The sequence below is a fragment of the Protopterus annectens genome, chromosome 3.part0 (assembly GCF_019279795.1).
Source record: "Protopterus annectens isolate FY-2018-M chromosome 3.part0, PAN1.0, whole genome shotgun sequence".
NCBI lineage: Eukaryota > Metazoa > Chordata > Ceratodontiformes > Protopteridae > Protopterus > Protopterus annectens.
Window position 1 is genome coordinate 1,886,967,517 of NC_056731.1, and position 20,455 is coordinate 1,886,987,971.

The 20,455-nt window shown below is 45.7% G+C and overlaps 1 protein-coding gene across 1 annotated transcript in view; it reads left to right on the top strand.

The window, feature by feature from the left end:
* CASD1 (CAS1 domain containing 1) overlaps nucleotides 1-20,455 on the top strand; it is a 1,910,820-nt gene that overhangs the window by 773,806 nt on the left and 1,116,559 nt on the right. The window contains exon 7 of the mRNA XM_044065969.1: nucleotides 555-678. Within this exon, the coding sequence (XP_043921904.1) occupies nucleotides 555-678 (124 nt within the window). The remainder of the gene's footprint in view (nucleotides 1-554; nucleotides 679-20,455) is intronic.

Below are 20,455 nucleotides of genomic sequence, written 5' to 3' on the forward strand. Positions count from 1 at the left end.
TCCATGCATGCACTCCTTGAAAATTCCCTACACTTGCTCAGATGTAAAGAGGATGAGCTTACACTGTTAGTTTCTTTTCCCTGATTTTAAAAACTCAGATGACATTTCCCATAGAAAATCACTGCCTGTTTTCTGTTTGTGCTCTAACAGTGACTCGTACTGTTGGGCTCTTCATTCTCTCCGGTTGTACAAAGTTAGCCTGTATCAATAAGGGAGGGGGTTGTAATGCGAGGTTAATTCTCCCCCCCCCCTTGAGAATTGCTTTTTATATGTTGCACCAAAGAATTAAAGTTGTGACCAGTTTTTCTTATCCTGCTGAAGCTAAAGTGAATTGAGACTTGATGAAACACAAGGGCTCATGCTTGGCACTCCACTCAACTATGTGGCCTTTCCATCTTACCTGGGGAAAAAATGTATAGTGTTTTCTTATGCAGACTTTTGTACATGTTGATACAGTCTCTATTGCTATTAACTGAAGCACTAATGTCATACAGATTTTTACAGATGTTTTCTATCTAAATTTTTAAAACAGTTTATTTTCTGTATTTTTTCAGTGGTCTATAAAGATACATAATGGCAGCAATGAAGCTCTTGCTCAGTATAAAGCAAACATTACAGGGATTGTTCCACTTCTAGAGAAATTAGCAGAAACAAGCGATGTTTACTGGATTTTGCAAGGTACATATTTATTAAACTCTGTTTTACTGACTTAAGAATAAAGCTTTAGTAGAACAGGATTAAAATATTTGATGCAGTTTGTACAAAATATGTTGAAAAAAATATAACTTAAGGACTGTGAAATTACACTAATATTCACAAATAAGATGTCTGAGAAGGAAGCTAGGTAGTACCTTATAAGATAAAATATTATAACACAATATGTCAGTTACTTAGTATCTGGCACTTTTTCATGAAACTGTGTAAGATATATTCTGCTAAGACTGTAGTCCAATTCCCTACATATTCAGGAATGGTGTGTATGAGAAGAAATTAATTTTGCAGTGTTATTTGTTGGTCAGTGGTGTTTGAAGGCTGAGTTACCAGCAGGTGCACTGTAGTCACTCATTTTAATACATGATACAATAGTGAAACCTTGAACATGCCTCTTTTATTTATTTATTTAACATTTGTTGACCAGGAAAATCTGACTTAGAACGAGCCCGTTTTCAGCGAAGGCTGGGAAAGAAATGCTCCAGACGCATGTCTTTGGAATGTCTTTAGGGGAGTAGTAGTAATTAAAAACTTGTAATAGGATATAAAGGTACATAGTGAGATCAAGAAATACAAAAGTCCTTATCTGGAGTGTGAGAAGACTGACCCGGGCAGTGTCTTAGTGTCGCTTAGAGCCAAAATAATAATATAGAGCATTAGGGATGGGGCATCACCCATAACCAGCTTGTGGATGAGAGGAAATTCCCTTTGAGAGCAAAGCTCAAAAAGTTAATTTAAATTTATTTTATTTGACATTTGTTTACTGGGAAAGTCAGAGTGGGCCAAAAAGTGACCATTTTCAGTGGAGGCCCGGGAAGAAAAGCTTCAAAATCTGTCAAAAATCAATTACAGATATTTTAAATCACAAGTGTCATGTAACACTACAAAAAATAGGAGTGAAAAAATGTTATAATGAAAAAACATAGAACATATGATGTTCCTGTTTCACTGTTGCAGTCGTCACGTGTGGGTTATCCCTGCTGTGGTAGCCCTTGGCCTGCCCGAATACCAGAGTCTTTGTTTTTGTGCGCCAGCTGCCGTCGTCTGTAGTCTGATATCAGGTCGTCAGTGCTATAAAGCAAGGCAGCCAACGTCATTACATCTCTCTTTCTTCCAGTGGAGCCCGTAGCAGAAGCAGTTCACACAAGTGCCAGTCGGTCGCTACCAGAAGTTGAATTTCATCAGAAAACATCTAAAGCCAAGTACTCTATTAGGGACCCTTTTTTCTTGCTCTAACCGATGTCCGAAAAAGTTAACAATTGTCTCGCCTATGGAAAGCAGATCCCACACAGAGACTTTCATTCTTACTGCATCACTTGTTTAGGCCCACAACGTCCCTCATTGCCAGTTCTGAGCCCTCTTTGATGCGAGAACCATTCGCATAGAGCTTTTTTTGTAGACAGTTATTTTCGTGTTCCGTCTTCAATTTCCGATATGGTGTTCGTCAGCCAACAGTCTGTCGACATTCCAAAAAAAAGTACAGCTAAACACAACGCTAAGCCTTCTGACGACACTACCGCTAAGTAAGTCGTCAGTTCTCCGAAATTCAGTTAGGCGCTTTTGCAGTCCCTGATGCCCGACTTGCTTTTCTACACAGGCCTCTGCCGAGACGCTTTCAGACTCCGGTATGCCACAGAAATCCACTTTGTCTTCCGAGCCTTTGGCTGTCTCTGCCTCGGTTGGGTCCAGAGCCGTGATGCACACACCGGCTTCCAAGGAGGCCTTTCGCACTACCGATTTTAGCATCCAACTACCGCTTCTCAGAGACCGACGGATTCTCTCAGGCCTAGAAGCCAGGCCATTCCTAGGAAATCTGCTTCTAGCCACCATCTTGCTACCGCTCCCCCACCCCAAGCTCAAATGCTTAAATTGGCAGAGGATCTCATCTCCCTTATCCGAGGTACTCAGACCCCCACTCCAAAAAGGAAAAGGCATCCTTCTCCAGAAGTTATGACAGACCAAGAGTCTGAGGAATGTGATTATTCTGCTTTTGAAGAGGAACAACATCCCTTAACTGTTTGAGGATTCAGATGTAGAGGAATCCATCCCTTCTGCCTCCCCTCCAGAGGACCTCTCCTTTGGGATAACCCTTCACTCCCTCAGGATACACTTTCAGTGGGAATCTCAAGACTTCCCACAGTCAAAGAAACAACTTAGAGAGTTTCTGGACCTGCCCCAGCACAGACCCCTGGCCATCCCACCTATTTTGGAAGTGGTGGATGATGTTTTCCATGAATCCAGCTTAGCCCCTGATGCCCTGCCTCCTGCCCCAATTAAACCTGACAGGTACTACAGAGTACCAGAGTCTCACAAATACCTGTAAAGGAATCCTGCTGCAGACCCTGAGGTCATTACACAGGGACCCAAACGAGCTAAGACTAGTTTTGACAAAGACTCCAGAGCTCTGGACAGATGGTTGTAAGAAAGTGTACACCTCTGCAACCTTAGCTATCAGAGCACTCCAACTGTCAGTTCCATATGTTAAAATATCAACAACACACTTTGGAACAATTAAAACAGAAGATTGCTACCTCTCCTGATGGTGCCAACTCAAACAGACTGGCAGAATTACTACACTCTGCTTGTCAAGTGGTAAACACTCATTACAGTGTGGATATGATGCCCTAGAAGTCTCTAGCAGGGCAGTAGTGACAGGAGCTGTTATTAGAAGACATGCATGGCTGAAGGAACAACCTCTGACTGATCATGTCAAGTCTAAACTTACTTATTGATGCACCCCTAGATAAGGAACCCCTGTTTGGGGAAAAAGCAGAAGAGGTGCTTAAAAAGATGGAAGACAAAGCAAAATCTATGCAAACAGTAAAATATTTTGTTCAAGTTCAACCTCCCAGATTCAGCAGGAACTTTCCCTCTAAGCACTGGGCCTTTCCTGCACCTAGCAGACAGGGCCAAGGTAAGCCCCGCAGGGACAGGCCGTCCAGGCCACTATCTCAGGGCCAGCAAAGAAGCAAACAATGGACCACTTCCATCTCTAAGGCAGGGAGTTCTAAGCCAAGCTTCTATGGCAAACACTCACAATGACTCTCCCTCCCCCATCTTCCCTAATTTCACTCATCAAAAACTAAGAGGAAGGATCACCCTCTTCAAGGATAATTGGGTCTCTATAACCAGGAACCAATGGGTCTTAAAAATTGTTTCTCAGAGATACAGATTCTCCCTCAGCGAACTCCCTATTCCAAGAGGGTACCCAAACCTACACCCAAACCAGTGGGCAGAGGCATTGCAACAAGTCCAAACTCTAATATCCCAGGGAGCAGTAGAACCTGTCCCTCCAGATCAAACAGGAAAAGGTTTCTACTCCAGACTATTCCTTGTTCCCAGAAAAGAAGGCACTTGCTGCCCCATCCTGGATCTATCCAAACTGAACACCTCCTTGGTGGTCCCTAGATTCAAAATGCTAATCTTGCAGCAGCTTCTGCCTATGCTCACACATAATGCCTGGCTTGTGACACTAGACCTAAAAGATGTCTACCGCCACATCCCCATCAGGGAATCGTGCAGAAAATGTGTGCGCTTCAGAGCAGGCTGTCAACACTTTCAGTTCTCTGCACTGCCCTTTGGCTTATCTACTGCTCCCAGAGTATTCACCAAATGCTTGGCTCCGGCTATAGCATTCTGGAGACAGAGAAATATACAGATTTACCCTTACCTGGACAACTGCCTTATTCAGGCAGACTGCAAAGAAAAGTTGCATCAGGATCTTCTCTTTGTCAAATCACTCCTAACTTCCATAGGGTTCACCATCAACGAGAAAAAATCAAAGCAAAACCCCACCAGGAAACTTGTTTTCCTGGGATCTGTGCTAGACATAGCAACCCAAATGGCCTTCCTATCCCCAGAAAAGCAGAGCTTCCTGCCTCTGTACTTCACCCAGCTGGCTTCCAGAAGTCACCTCACTATGAGGAAGTTCCTGCAAGCCCTGAGATACATGCCATCTTGCATCCTTCTCATCCCTCTCTCCAGACTTCACATGAGAAAACTTCAGTGGTACTTAAAGAACCTTTGGTGTCAGCGCTGTCAGTCCCTAGAGACCACTCTCTCCCTCTGATCCCTTGTATAAGGGCTGAATTTCTCTGGTGGGCAGATGCCTGTACCATAAACAAGGGTCTTCCCTTCGTCCTTTGCCCTTCCGGCCAGACCATCACCACCGACGCCTCAAACATTGCTTGGGGCACTTACCTAGCAGGCAGGTGTACCCAAGGCCTTTGGAATGCCCAGCAATTTCACTTGCACATCAACCAGAAAGAAGTGATGGCAGTGCAAAAGGCTCTGACTTCCTTCCAACTCCATCTCAGGCCAGGGGTCCTCCTTATAAAAACAGACAACACCACAGTAATGTGGTGGTACATCAACAAGCAAGGGACACCCAGTCTTACCCCATGTGCAGGTTAGCCATGAGTCTCTAGCTTACAGCCACCTCCATGGTGCTAGATCTAATTGCCCAATACTTACCAGGGATCAACAACACACTGGTGGATCACCTAAGCAGAAACTTAGTGGACCCCCACGAATGGCAGCTCCACAGAGAAATCTTTCTACAAATCACCCAGGAGTGGGGGACCCCAGAAGTGGACCTCTTTGCCTCACACGTCAACCACCAGCTGCACAAGTTCTATACCAGGGAGTATCACCTCCTAGCATGGAAGGTGAATGCCTTGACCTTCCCCTGGAGCTCCCTCTTTGTGTATGCATACCCTCCTCTGCCCCTTATTCCCAAGGTTCTGATCAAAATAAGAGAGGAGAGACCAAAGGCCATCCTCATTGCTCCAGACTGGCCCAGACAGCATTGGTACCCCTTATTACGCAGTCTGACCTTACAGCCCCCAAAGCTGCTTCCCCTGATGTCAGACCTCTTGACCCAGTAGAGGGTGAAGGTACTGCACCCAGACCTACAGACTTCTAAACTAAAAACTAACAAGGAGTCCCTGTTAAGCAGGCAGGTCCTGGACATCATCACAGAGGTCAGAAGGCCCAGCACAAGAAAACCATATGCAGAAAAATGGAAAAGATTCTCCTCCTGGAAACTATCAAAAGGGGGCAGTACCTCCCAACCTTCCATCCCTCTGATACTGGATTACCTAGCAGAGTTGCTCAATAGTGGCCTCTCTTTCTCCTCTATTAAAATCCATGCATCGGCCATCTCTGCCCATTATGATTCAGACCAACCCCTCTTCTCTCATCCTTTGGTTAAGCAATTCCTCAGAGGGGCTTCTAATATCAGGCCTCCCAAAAGGTTTCCGACACCACCCTGTGACCTGAATTATGTGTTAGAGAAACTAACCTTGCCTCCATTCGAACCTGCGGCTTCAACAGAATTGAAATACCTCTCTTGGAAGACTGCCTTCCTAGTAGCGATCACCTCAGCCAGAAGGGCTCAGCCAGAAGGATCTCGGAAGTTCAAGGTCTCATAGCTGTTGAGCCCTCCGTAATTTTCCATGCAGACAGGGTCTCCCTGAGGACTAACCCCTCCTTTATGCCCAAGGTGGTATCTGATGAGACCCTTAACAGCCCATACACCTTCCCACCTTCTTTCCCAACCCACAAAACAAGGGGGAAAGAATTCTACACTCACTAGATGTGCACAGACGACTCGGGTACTATCTGGACCGTACTAAGCCATTCAGAAAAACAGACCAGCTGCTTGTAAGCTTTGCCCCAGTGGCAGAGGGGAAGCTCATCTCCAAACAAACCATTTCCAAATGGATTTCAGACTGCATCCATTTTTGCTACAGACTACATGGGAAACCCATCCCTAAGTCTGTCCATACCTACTCCACTAGGGCAACCTCCACTTCCACTGCCTTCCTCAGAGGAGTACCTACCAGGGACATCTTGGAAGCAGCCACCTGGACCGCTGTCCATAACTTTACAAAGCATTACTACCTACCTCTCATTTTTAAGTCTAGGGCAGGGTTTGCCCCTGCAATTCTGCAGGGCCTCCTGAGCCATACCTAAGACTCAAACTAGCCTTCCATCCTTTTCCTCAGCTTTGGGAATCCTCCCACAGGTGATGACTGCAACAGTGAAACACGAAGAACGTACTACAGTTGTGTACACTTACCATAAATGTAGATGTTAGAGTGTATTCACTGTTGCAGTCTTGGTTACCTTCCCTCCATCCCCCATTTAACATATCCCCCTAGGGGACACACGCCTCCCAAGGTGGCTTTTAGCCACCAGGACCAGTTCTCTCCTTTTATTTGTGCTTCTGACAGGTTAGGGCAAGAAAAACTGATGTAATGACATGGGCTGCCATGCTTTATAGCACTGACGACGTGACTTCAGACTACAGGCGACGGCAGCTGGCGCACAAAAACACTGACTCTGGTATTCGGGCCGGCCGAGGGCTACCACAGCAGGGATAACCACAGGTGATGACTGCAACAGTGAATACACTCAAACGTCTACATTTATGGTAAGTGTATACAACTGTACTTTTCACAGTCGAGTGCAGTGACAAACAATAGCATGAGCTGGAGAAAAAGTCATTAGTCATATTATTTGTTACGTAGATTAGTGTGCGTTAAATACTGTGGGAAAAAATTTTCAGGGAATTGTTATGGCTAGGCTTACATAGGCCTTAGGGCCGATAGCCTAGTACCAACCTATGAACCTATAAATGAGACCTTAGACAAATCTAATAAGATATTTAAAAGAGATATTACAGATCATATGATTAGAGACAGTGAACACAGTGAAACTGAGTGATGTGTTAGTATGAGAAGAGGGGATTCATATTAGGGTTATAGAACGAAGAACGAATGGAGAGAAAAGGAGGTTATAAGAAGATTGGAGGGTAGGGTGTCTTCGAGATTACTTATGAGTAGGGTGGAAAGACAAAGAGATAGAGAAAAGGTCTGCAGAGAGAGAGAGAAAGGGGATATAGTAAGGTAGTGGGAAAAACAAAATAGAGAGCCAAGTAAATCTTGACATCCATGTCAGGAACACATAAGCAGGGTTATGATCAGAAAGACCTAATCATAACTTTATGTAGTGCATGGAAATTAACCTGTGCCCATGTGCTACAGTAACTGGAAAACGAATGTTGAAGCGTCAAAGCTTTGAAAGGTATAATATACTTAATACTGCTAAGTAGAGAGTAGCCACACAGGACAATATTAGGAAGCAGGAAGACACTTTCATGTACTTCATTCAACCAAAAAAAAAAAATAATTCAGACTTTTGTTTTTTGCTTGTTTTATTGAATGCAGTGTTTATGTATGCTTTAACATTTTTTTTGCGATTCTCTTCGCTGATCTACGGAGACCACTGTTCTTGCTCTAGTGCAAGACAAGATCTTAACCTTTATCACATCAGAAGGTGCTTAATAAGCCTGCCTTTCCCCAATTTTGGAACATAGTTGTGTTGCTGCATGTTCCACAATGAAATAACAAAAGAAACAAATTCAAACGTGTTTGAGTTAGTACTGAGACCAGTTGATGGGGACTTGAAAGAATTGTCTTGACAGATTTTTGCTGAACAAGTCTGTTATAAAAAGGCAGCTTTTTCCCATACTAATTTTTGTAGCCTCTAATTAGCAGCACTAGGGTACTGAAGTTTAGCATCTTGGCCTGTTTTGTAACCCAGAGGGCTCTTTCAGCCAAAGAATGTGGACTTGCTGCCCAGTTGTTCTATTATGGATTACTGTTGTGGCAGTATTTATGAAATATGAGAATTAGCCACAGGCAGATGTCCATCCAACCAACCTAACTCCCAGAGCTCTGTGGACATCTTGGTAGTAGTTGTCTCCTCTCCATTGCATGGATGCACAGCTGTATCCTGATAAATGGAGCAGCTGGCATGGCCAGGTTTTGTACAGCACCATTGGGTCCTTTCTGGAGTCAAGCATTTTTCCTTTTTAATATCTGCCACATGGAGCAGAGATGGTTCAGGCTGTGCCCTGTAGTTAAGAGTTTGATTCCCTCAGACCTCATTTGCCTGCTGTGTAACCTTGAGCAGGTCACTTGACCAGACATTGCTCCCAGGTCACCCCTGAAAAAGTTATCATTGTTAATCATTATTATTATTATTATCATTATTATCATTATTATTATTATTGTTATTATTATCATTATTATCATTATTATCATTATTATTATTGTTATTATTATTATCATTATTATCATTATCATTATTATTATTATTATCATTATTATTATTATCATTATTATTATCATTATTATTATTATTATCATTATTATCATTAATCATTGTTATTATTATTATCATTATTATCATTATTATCATTATTATTATTATTATTATTATTATTATCATTATTATTATTGTTATTATTATTATTATCATTATCAATATTATTATTAATATCATTATTATTATTATCATTATTATTATTGTCATTATTATTATCATTATTATCATTATTATTATTATCATTATTATCATTATTATTATTGTTATTATTATTATCATTATTATCATTATTATTATTATTTTTTGCAGGAGGCATTGGTTACAGTTATCCTGTGTGGATCATGATTACCTTAGCAGTTACTGCCCTGTATCCAGCCTTCCTTCCATAAAAAAGCTAGAGAAAGTGATCTGTGTGTAACTTGATTAATTTCTTAAGGAAAATTAACCTTGGCCCTTTTCTGTTTTTGCACTTATCACATTACCAAGATTGGTTCATAGGTGTTTAGTAGGCTAACGACCACATGGGTCTTTTTAAGCCTAACCATCGTTGGAAATCTCTAACAAGTTCTGGTACCCTTGATAAGTGTAAGCAGGGGCATGGGAGGTGAAACATTTACAAGCAGGGGCCAAGAAGATGAGCCATTTACAGGGTGCCTGTGTCTATATAGACATAGGTGCCAAACCAGGAATGAATTTCCTGTTCCCCATCCAGTTGTTCAAATTGCACTTGAGTTGGGTTAGGGAAGAACTCTGCTTCACATAGATGGGGGAGCCTGTTCCAAACAAGGGGGGGGGTCCCTGGGATACATACCTGTCTGTCTAGCAGGTTCTGTTTATATCACAGACAAGGTTTAAGTCTTTTGAAAGGTAATTGTGGTGCTGTTTGTTTTACGGTTATACAGGAGGCCCATCAGAGTGGGGTCTGACAATACCTTGTATACCAGGCATAGACCTCCCCTCAACAGCCTGTAGGAGACAGAATACAAGGATAGGGCCTTGAGGCGGTCTGCACAGGACATGTTACTTATACCCTGTATTCTTTTAGTGAGGAACCTCTGTGTACATTCCAATTGTTGGATATGCCTGGTTAGGTGCATACCAAAGGGGGCATTGTACTCAATGATAGGTCTGATGAATGCCAAATACATTGGGACAATGACTTCCTTGGACCTAGATGTCATACCTTTGTTTATAAGTTGCACAACCTAGAATGATTTCCTCACTACTCTACATACGTGGTGGTCAAAAGCTAGATTACTGTTTATGTGTGTCCCCCCAAGTCCCTGACAACTGGGTCACCTCTTAGGGGTGTGTTGCAAATATGATAGTTACTGGGGATGAAAGACTTCCTGAAGGATACTGTTATGCATTTCTTGGTGTTTAGTTTTAGTTCATGACTCTGGCACCAGTTGTTTGTGTCAGCCCATCCTAGAGAATATTTGTGTTGGTGGGCAATTCAGTGACAGCTCCTACTTCGCAATCATCTGCAAATGTAGTCAACCAGAGACCATTGATATTAGCCTTGACTTCAGAGAAGTAAATGCCAAAAAGGAGTGGTCCCAGGACCAAACCTTGAGGGACTCCACTTGTGACTGTTCTCTTTTTAAAGATGGACTCCCAAATTCTAACTTCTTGGATCCTGTCTCTGAGCCAGCTGGCTATCTACCTGGTGACGTAAGGGTTTTGCCTAACATCTTAAGTTTGTCAGCAATGCCTGAGTGGTGGATTGTATCAAATGCCTTGGCCAGGTGAAGAGACGCAGTGTGAACTATTTTGCCCTTTCCATGCTAATTTTTTGCATTGCTTTGTATATGAGGCTAATGAGACTTGTGGTCTGTAGTTTCCAGGTCTGTAGATGGGCCCACCTTTGTGCAGAGGGATGACTGTTGCTGTTCGCCATTCATGAGGCATATGAAGCCCGTTTGGAGGATTCAGTTAAATAGCAATTCCAGTGGGTCTAATAGATCATGTTTCATACTATTTAGAAGGCATTGTGGGATATTGTCTGGGCCCATTGATGCAGTGTTCTTGAACTTAGAGAGAGTATTAAGGACCTGTTCCCTAGTGATAGCAGGGGGAGTTGTATTTGATGGTATTTCCTGAGGGAAGTTTGATGGGGAGAGAGGGATAGAGTTGGAGCTGAATTTCTCAGCCAGTAGATTTGCTATATCTTCTGCTCAGTATAGTTAACTCCATTTACAATGAGTTCTGCACACAATTATGTGTTACCTTTGAGGTTGCAGACATATGTAAAGAAAGCCTTGTCATTGTCCTTGGACTGGGAGACCAAGTTTACCTCAAATTTGGCTTTGGTAGACTTTATTTGTTCTCTTGAGTTGTTTTCTTAGCTTTACGAGAGTGCTTTTATCTTGCCGAGTGCTGCACCTCCTAATTTTTGCAGTGATTTTCTTCCTTCTGTTTATAGGATCATAGTGTCATAGGAGTTTACTAGGCTATCGACCTGGAGGTCATTTCAAGCGTAGCCTATTAATCCCAATGTAATGCCATAGATATGCTAGTCAGTACCCAGGATTGCAGTTAGTAATGACTACCTATGACCAGGAGAGGTGCAGGCGCTATCCCGGTAAGAATTTATGGTGCCCCATCCACTCGTCCAGGTTCCTGTTAAACAGTGTCATAGAGGTGCTCAGTTTCACATGAATTGGTAGCCTATTCCAAAGATGCAGCAGTCAGTGGGAGACAAATCTGTCCCTCCACCATGTCCTATTTAAGTCGCAGGCCATATGTAGGTCCCTGGAATGGGTAGCTCTAGTACCATTTGATTTACGGATATGCAGCAAGCTCATTAGGTTTGGGTCTGAGATTGCTCTGTAAGCCAGGCATAAGTCTCCCCTAAGAAGTCTATACAATACAGAGTATAGTGACGGGGACTTTAGTCGGTCTGTGTGCAGCACGTGCTGGAGTCCCTTAAGCTTCTTTGTTAGAAACCTATGAGGTCTCTCCAGTTGCTGCAGGTGCTTTGTAGGGTGCATGCCACATGGGGCATTATTCTCAATTATGGGCCAGATTAGTGTTGAGTATAGCGAGGTTATAACCTCCTTTGCTACATAGAAAGCCTTTCTTTCTACAGTAGATCCATGGTGGTCGAAGTTAAGGATACAGTCTACTTGTGATGCCAGATCCCTTGCCACTTTGTGGGTTCTTAGGGTAGATAGTGTGAAGAGACATTTTTTTGCCAAAGGGAATGATGATGCATATCTTTGCATTCCATTTGATACCATGACTAAGACATCAGTCATTGGTCTGTGTAAGACCTCCTAGAGTATACTGACATCATTTGGGGATTCAGTAGTTGTACCCAGTTTGCCGTACTCTGCAAACTTCATCAGCTACAACCCCTTAGTTGTTCTTCATGTTTCACTGGTGCAGTCATCACATTTGTGTTATCCCTGCTGGGTAGCCCTCAGCCAGCCTGAATACCAGAGACTTAGTATTTCTGCATCGGTTGATGTCGATTGAAGACTGATGTCAGGTTGTCAGTGGTATAAAGGAAGGCAGCCAATGCCATTACACCAGTCTTTCTTGCCGTGGAGAGTGAAGCAGAAGCAGTTCGCATGAGTGCCGGTCGGCCGCTACCTGAGTTTCATTTCCGAATTGAAGTGGAAGTCTTCGAAAGCTAAGTACCCCCGTTGGGGATCCTTTTTTCTTGCACTAACCGAAGTCAGAAAAAGTTAATAATTGTCTCGCCTGTGGAAAGCAAATACCACACCGGGACTTCCACTCCTACTGCATCACTTGTCTAGGCCCAGACCACGATGTCCCTCGTTGTCAGTTCTGTGCTTTGTTTAACACCAGAACTATTCGTCGTCGGACCCTTATTGTAGCCAGATATTTCCGTTTACAGTCCTAGAATTCCGATATGGCTTCTGTAAGCCATGCGACAGCAGACCTTCCGAAAAAATGTAAAGATAAAGACAGAGACAGACCGCACAGGACTAAACATTCCGACGACGCTAGCGCCAAGTTGGTCGTCAGTCATCCGGAATTCAGTGACGCGCTTTCGCAGCCCCCTGATGCCCACCTCATTTAATTCGCAGGCCTCTACTGAGACCCTTTTGGAGTCTGGTATGTCCCAGAACTCTTCTTCATCTAAGGATCCTGTAGTCGTTTCTACCTTGGATGGGTCCAGAGACACTGTGCAGGCATTGGCTTCCAAGGAAGTTGTTCACAACACCGAATCCAGACATAAACCGACGCCTTCTTTCACGACTACAGTGCTTTCCAAAACAACTGAGTTTCTTAGGCCCAGGGGTCAAACCACCTCCACGAAACCGACTTCCAGCCATTCTTTGGATCCTGCTCCCTTGCCTCAGTCACAAATGCTTAGAATGGCAGAGGACCTTATCATGCTGATTAGGGGAAGCCAAGCCACTCCCTCAAAAAGAAAAAGAGATTTATCTCCAGAAGTTTTGTCTGAACAATAGTCAGATGAATCTGATGCATTTGTCTATGAAGACACACAGCCCCTCTCTACATATGAAGATTCTGATGCAGAGGAATCTATTCCTTCAGCCTCTCCCCCAGAGGATTTTTCCTTTGGGGAAACCCTGCATACTTTAAGGGAGCATTTCAAATGGTAGAGTCAAGACTACCCATAGTCTAAAAAGAGACTCAGAGAGTTCCTGGACCTTTCACTGCACAGGCCCTTAGCCATCCCCCGAGTCCTAGATGTGGTGTATGGTCTTCCTTGAATCCAGCTTGACTCCAGACGCCCTTCTCCTGCTCTCAGAAAACCAGACAGGTACTACAGAGTTCCTGACTTACACACATATCTTTTTAAAAATCCAGCAGCTGACCCTGAGGTCATTACTCAAGGCCCAAAAGGGGTTAAAGCAACCTCAGCTAAGAATCCCACCCCCTCAGGCAGGGATTCCCGAGCACTGGACAGATGGTGTAAAAAAGTATACACCTCAGCTACTCTTGTTATCAGGGCACTAAATTGTCAGTTCCATATGCTTAAATATCAGCAGCATACCTTGGAACTCCTTAAACAAGAAATTTCCTCCTTTCTTGCATAGGCAGAATCTAAAGATTTGCAGGAATTAATGCACTCTGTTGGTCAAGTAACTAAACACACTTTGCACTGCGGTTTTGACACCCTAGAAGCTTCTTGCAGGGCAGCAGTCACTGGATCTGTCATTAGAAGACGTACATGGCTTAAGGAACAACCCCTGCCAGACCATGTCAAATCAAAATTGTTGGATGCACTCTTGCACAAAGATAACTTATTTGGTAGTAAAGCAGAAGAGCTGTTGAAAAAGATGGAAGAAAAAGCAAAATCTATACAGACTGTTAAAGATTTCTTGCAGGTACAGCCCCCCTAGGTTCAGCAGGCATTTTCCTTCCAAGCACTGGTCCTTTCCTGCACCTAGTAAACAGGGCCAGCCTAGGGCCCGTGGCAACAGACTTCCAAGACAGCAGTCCCATGGGTTTCAGAGAGCTAAGCAGTGGACTGCCTCCACTGCAAAATTAGGGAGTTCTAAGCCTCCCACTTATGGTAAAAACTCACAATGACTCACCCCCTCCCTACCTCACCTCTGCCCACCATCACATACCCCTTGGAGGAAAACTCTCCTTTCACTCAAGCACCTGGGCCACCATTACCAAGGACCAATGTGTTCTGAACATTGTGTCTCAGGGGTACAAATTCTCCTACACCCTTCCTACCCAAAAAGGGTTCCCAGATCTACCACCAAATCAGTGGGCAGAGGCTCAAAAGCAAATCCATACCCTGCTCTCTTTGGGAGCAGTAAAACACGATCCTGCAGAGCAGATAAGCCAAGGCTTCTACTCCAGACTTTTCTGGTACCCAGAAAAGAGGGCACCTGATGCCCCATCCTCGATCTGTCCATTCTAAACACCTTCCTGGCGATCCCAAAATTCAAAATGCTCACCCTCCAACAGCTGCTACCCATGCTGTCAAAGGATGCTTGGCTAGTAATCCTGGACTTAAAGAGGCCTACCTCTACATCCCCATCAGGGAGTCCTGCAGAAAATATCTTCGCTTCAGGGCAGGATCTCAACACTTTCAGTTCTCTGCACTTCCCTTTGGCTTATCTACTGCTGCCAGAGTTTTCACAAAATGCCTGGCTCTGACCATTGCTTTTTGCAGACAAAGAAGTATTCAAATTTACCCCTACTTAAATGACTGCCTTATTCAGGCAGACAGCCAGGAAAAGCTGCTCAAAAACCTGGCCTTTGTAAAGGACCTACTTAACCACCTTAGGGTACACAATCAACGAAAAGAAATTCAAACAGGTACCCACCAAAAGGATAATCTTCCTGGGAGCAAGTCTGGACCCAGCATCCCAAATGGCATGCCTAACACCAGAGAAACAAAGTTTCCTATCAGCTTACTTCTCAGGCCCCAGCTCTCGGCAGGGGAAATCCTGCAAGCCCTGCGGTTCATGGCATCTTGCATACTCCTTATTCCATATGCCAGACTGCATATGAGGAAACTTCAGTGGTACCTAAAGAGCCCTTAGTGTCAACACTCTCAAGATCTGGAATCTCTTTTACCTGTTATTCCTTGCCTGAGGGAGGAATTTCTTTGGTGGGCAACAGCCTGCTCCCACAACAAGGGACTGCCCTTCTCCCCACACCCTGCCGCCCAGACCCTCACCACAGACGCATCAGACTACGCTTGGGGTGCACACCTGGACAGCAGGTGCATACAGGGCCAGTGGACCCCCAGCAACTCCCCCCTGCACATCACTCTAAAAGAGATGATGGCTGTGCAGTAGGCCTTGATAGCTTTTAAACCTCTTCTCTCTCCAGGGGTTCTCCTGATCAAAACAAACAACACCACAGTGATGTGCTACATCAACAGGCAGGGAGGGACTCACTCCTACCCACTGTGCAGGCTGGCCGTTACCCTTTGGTTCACAGCCTCTTCCATGCATCTACACCTGTTAGCACAATACCTGCCAGGCTCTTTCAGTTCCCTGGCAGACCAATTAAGCAGAAAACTGTTGGACCCCCATAAGTGGCAGCTCAACAGAAACACCTTCTTACTAATAACCCAGAAATGGGGAACCCGCGGAGGTCGACCTCTTTGCCTCTCACACCAACCATCAGCTCAGCAAATTCTGCACCAGGGAGCATCACTGCATGGCATGGAAAGTAGATGCCCTGTCCTTCCCCTGGGTAAAAGCTCTCGGTCTATGCCTTTCCTCCCCTACCTCTCATTCCCAAGGTACTGATCAAAATAAGGGAGGAAAAACAAAGAACCATTCTCATAGCTCCAGACCTGCCCATACATCACTTGTGCCCCTTGCTGCGGCTGAGGAGCCTGTCCCCACTGCCCCCATGGAATCTTCCTCAGATTCCCAGCCTCCTAACCCAGAGGGAAGGGGAATTCATGCACCCGCAATTGCAGACTCTTAGTTTGGCAGTTGGCTTATAACCTGACCCCTGACCAATCTGCCCTCCTCAGTAAACAGGTTCTGGATGTTATCAGAGAGACCAGACACTCTAGCACCAGAAAGTCTTATGTCAATAAATGGAAAAGGTTCTGCACCTGGATCCAGGCTAAGGGGGCCAATATGGCACAGCCCTCCATCCCTGTCATCCTGGATTACTTAGCTGACCTACTACACAGTGGTCTCTTTCTCCTCTATAAAAATTCATGCCTCTGCTATCTCTGCTTATTTTTTCCCACTGAGCAGCCTCTTTATTCACACCCTCTGATCAAGCAGTTCCTCTTGAGGCCCCCCAGAAGGGCACCAACACCAGCTTGGGACCTTAACTTTGTCTTGGAAAAGCTCACCCTGCTTCCATTCGAACCAACTTCTTCTGCAGAGCTAAAATTTCTCTCCTGGATGACAGCCTTCCTCCTGGCCTTCACTTCAGCCAGAAGAGTCTCTGAGCTGCAAGCATTCATGGCAGTGGAACCCTTCATCATCTTCCATGCAGACAGGGTAACCCTCAGAACTAATCCATTTTTCATGCCCAAGGTGGTATCCAGTGTGGCTCTCAACCAATCCATCCATTTTCCCACCTTCTTTCCTAACCCTCCAAACAAGGGGGAAAGGATTCTGCACTCTCTAGATGTGCACAGATAGCTCAGATACTATCTGGACAAGACTAAACCCTTCAAAAATCTGATCAACTGCTGGTTAGTTTTGCTTTAGGGGCAGAGGGCAAAGTCATCTCCAAACAAACCATTTCTAAATGGATAGCACACTGCATCCATTTCTGCTACAAAGAGCATGGCAAGCCACCCCCCAAGGGGGTCAAGACCCACGCCACCAGGGCAGCCTCCACCTCTGCAGCATTCCTCAGAGGAGTCCCCACCAGGGACATCCTGGAGGCTGCCACCTGGACATCTGTTCACACCTTTACCAAACATTACTACCTGCCCTGTTTTCTAAATCCAGGGCAGATTTTGCCTCTGCAGTCTTGCAGGGCATGCTAGCCAACCCCTAGCTTCCTTGACTGCCTCCACCCATTTCCTCAGCTTTGGGAATCTACCTAAATGTGATGACTCAACAGTGAAACATGAAGAACATAGTACAGTTGTGTAAACTTACCATAAATGTAGATGTTCGAGTGCCTTCACTGTTGCAGTCTTGGTTTACCTCCCTTTTACTTTTTATTACCTTTCTTCCTTGTTGTTCTCCTTCCCTTACAAGGGACATTTTGTTTTGTTTTTTTCCACTGGTGGGGTCCTGCCACCAGAGCCTTGCCTCCTACTTTGGGAGTCTCCTGACCAGTTAGGGCAAGAAAAACTGATCAAATGGCATCGGGTGCCTTCCTTTATGCCACTGATGTCAATCTCAAGTGACAGCAACCAATGCAGAAATACTAAGTCTCTGGTACTCAGGCCGGCTGAGGGCTACCCCAGCAGGGATAACCCAAATGTGATGACTGCAACAGTGAAGACACTCGAACATCTACATTTATGGTAAGTGTACACAACTGTACTTTTTGGCCTGGACTTCTGAGAAATATATACCAAATAGTAGAGGGACAAACACTGATCCCTGTGGCACATCACTGGTGACAGGTCTACTGGTTGATGTGGAGTCACCCAGTTTGATAGTGTATGTGTGGTTTGTGAACCAGTTGGCAACCCATCTTACAACAAAGGGGTTTACATTCAGTTTGCTAAGTTTATAGGTGATGCCTGAGTGTGGGATTGTGCCAAAAGCTTTTGCCAGGTCGAGATAATGCCTTGTGCACAGATTTGGCCTTGTTAGTGGCCCTGGTCACATTTTCAAAGAAATCCACTAGATTTAACAGGCAGGATCTGCACTTGACAAAGCCAAAATTGGGTTGGATCCAGAGTTTGGAGGTCTCCTGTCTTTATTTATGAGGTCCATAATGGTACGATCTGAAGTAGTTACTTCATTTGTTCTGCAACCTGTGGGTATCGGATCCGACCTCGGATCTGAGCCGGCAGCTTCACTAGCTAAAAGATCCGAGCTGCTAGCTCCTCCCCCCTATCCATAATCCCCTGCTGCCTACTGTATTACCTCAGATCGAGTTTGCCGCGGCTGAAGCAGCTACTTGTGAAGAGCTCCTTAGGCTTGATGAGATCGTTACCTTTTCTCTCTGAGAAAATATCTTTAAATTTAATTGTTTAGTTAGCGTGTGTTGTGGTATTAATTCCCCTGGTAGAATTAGAGTATTAGAACCCTTTTTTCTGTAGTAGTTTTTATTCGTAGTCGTTAGTGTCGCATGTTGTTCCCCTCCCCCCTTAGTGTTTGAGTGTGTGTATTTGTAAAAAAGATGGCTGTAGGGCCCAAGGCTGTTTTTTCTAAGTGCTGTGAGTGTGGCCATAAGCTTTCCCCAGCTGATGGCCACACTCAGTGCGTTTTGTGCCTGGGAGTGGCCCATTTATCAACAGCTTGCCAAATTTGTGCAGCCTTTAATCCCCGGGCAATTAGGGACAGGAAGAACAAGCTGATCCTGGCGGGCTTACTTCCCCAGGACTCGGCTTCTTCTTCCTCCCCCTCGAAGGCTCAGGCTGCTTCCGTAGCCCCGGTGCCTTTAGCTACCTCCGCTCTGCCTGGGACTCAAACTCCCTCTGCTGTGCAGGGTTCGGGGGACTCTAGTGCTTCTGTCTATAAAGAAAAGAGACATAAGGAGAAAGACAAGCACAGGTCTCACAAAAGGCGGGCTGAGGCTCACCCCTTAGCCACCCCCATCGAATGTTGTTAGCTCTCCCTCGAGGGTCTCCGGATCCTCCCTCTCTCAGTTCCGTTCACCTCTGTTCTCGCCGGAGGAGTACCGGTCTCCTTCGAGGTCGTCGAGGCGGCCCTCCCGGCCCGCCTCGATGACTTCCTCTAGATCGACCAGGAGCCTTAGCGACGCGGACACGGATCGGATGATGTATCGATTTTTGCAGACCCAAATGCAGATGGGGGTGCTCTTGCCTCCCCCCCCTCAGCGGGGGAGCACAGTCCCTCTCTTTGCTCCGATCACTCCTTAACCGACCCGCTTTAGGGTTTTGGAGTCATAGGATCTAGGCCCTTTCGGAGCCGGGGTTTCGATGGCGCCGATAGCTCCGGTATCTTCGACGCCGACCGTACCCTCGAGCATGTCGGATCCTAGCTCTTGGGGCCGAGGGCCGAGCATCGGATCCGTGGGGATTGGTTTGTCTCCGGCGCAGTGTCGGTCAGAGCACACTTCTCTCTCGGATCTGACCGCTTCGGCTCCGACTCCGACGCCGATCCCTGCTTCGGAGCCGAGGAGACTACTTTCGGAGCCTGGGGAAAGTAGTTCTCCTTCGGCTTTTGAGGTAGTGGAGGGTGCTGTCGAGGTCTTCCAGATACCCGGTTCGGGCCTCGGATCCTCCCGCTCCCCTTATGCATGTGGGTCTATCCTCCATCATCCATCCTGTGGGACAGCCTGCTCAAACCCTCCAGTTAGTTCCCTTGGAGGAACAGGACCCCGTGGGCGAGCCCTCCTCCGACAGTCCCACCGAGGAGGTGCCTCGCAAACGGCAGTGAAAAGGAGGCACCTGGACTCCCCTGAGTCCCTCACCACAGACATGGATTTGGATGAAGGGGAAGGTTCCCCAAGGTCACCCCCCCCCGAGGATGTCTCCTTTGGAGACATCATGGAAATGTTGCATATTAGAGGAGGGTGGTCTGCCCAAAAACCTTCCTCAGACGAATCGGTGTTCCTGGAGGCGTTTGAGGCAGGCCCGTCTACCTCCTGGGTGTCCCCCCCCAGCTGACCCCCTGATGGACTTAATCACTACCAGGGCGTGGAAAGAGCCCGACACCGTGGAGCCAATCCCCAGACGTCCCGACAAAGTTCTTAGCCCCCCTGCAGATAGGCAGTCCTGGGCTAAGGGGTCCCCCTGTTGATGCCATGTTGGTGGCAGCTGCCACAAAGAAGGAACTCGCACAGGAGAGTTCCTCAGTCCATCCTCCGGATAAGGAATCTCGGGTGATGGACCGCATTGGGAAGCGGATGTTTGCTCCAGCAACCTTCTCCGTAAGGGTGCTGAACTATATGGCACACATTATCAGGCTACAGCGAGACTTAATTAAGGAATACGCTGCAGCCCCCCCAGAGTCCATGACGGTCGCGGATA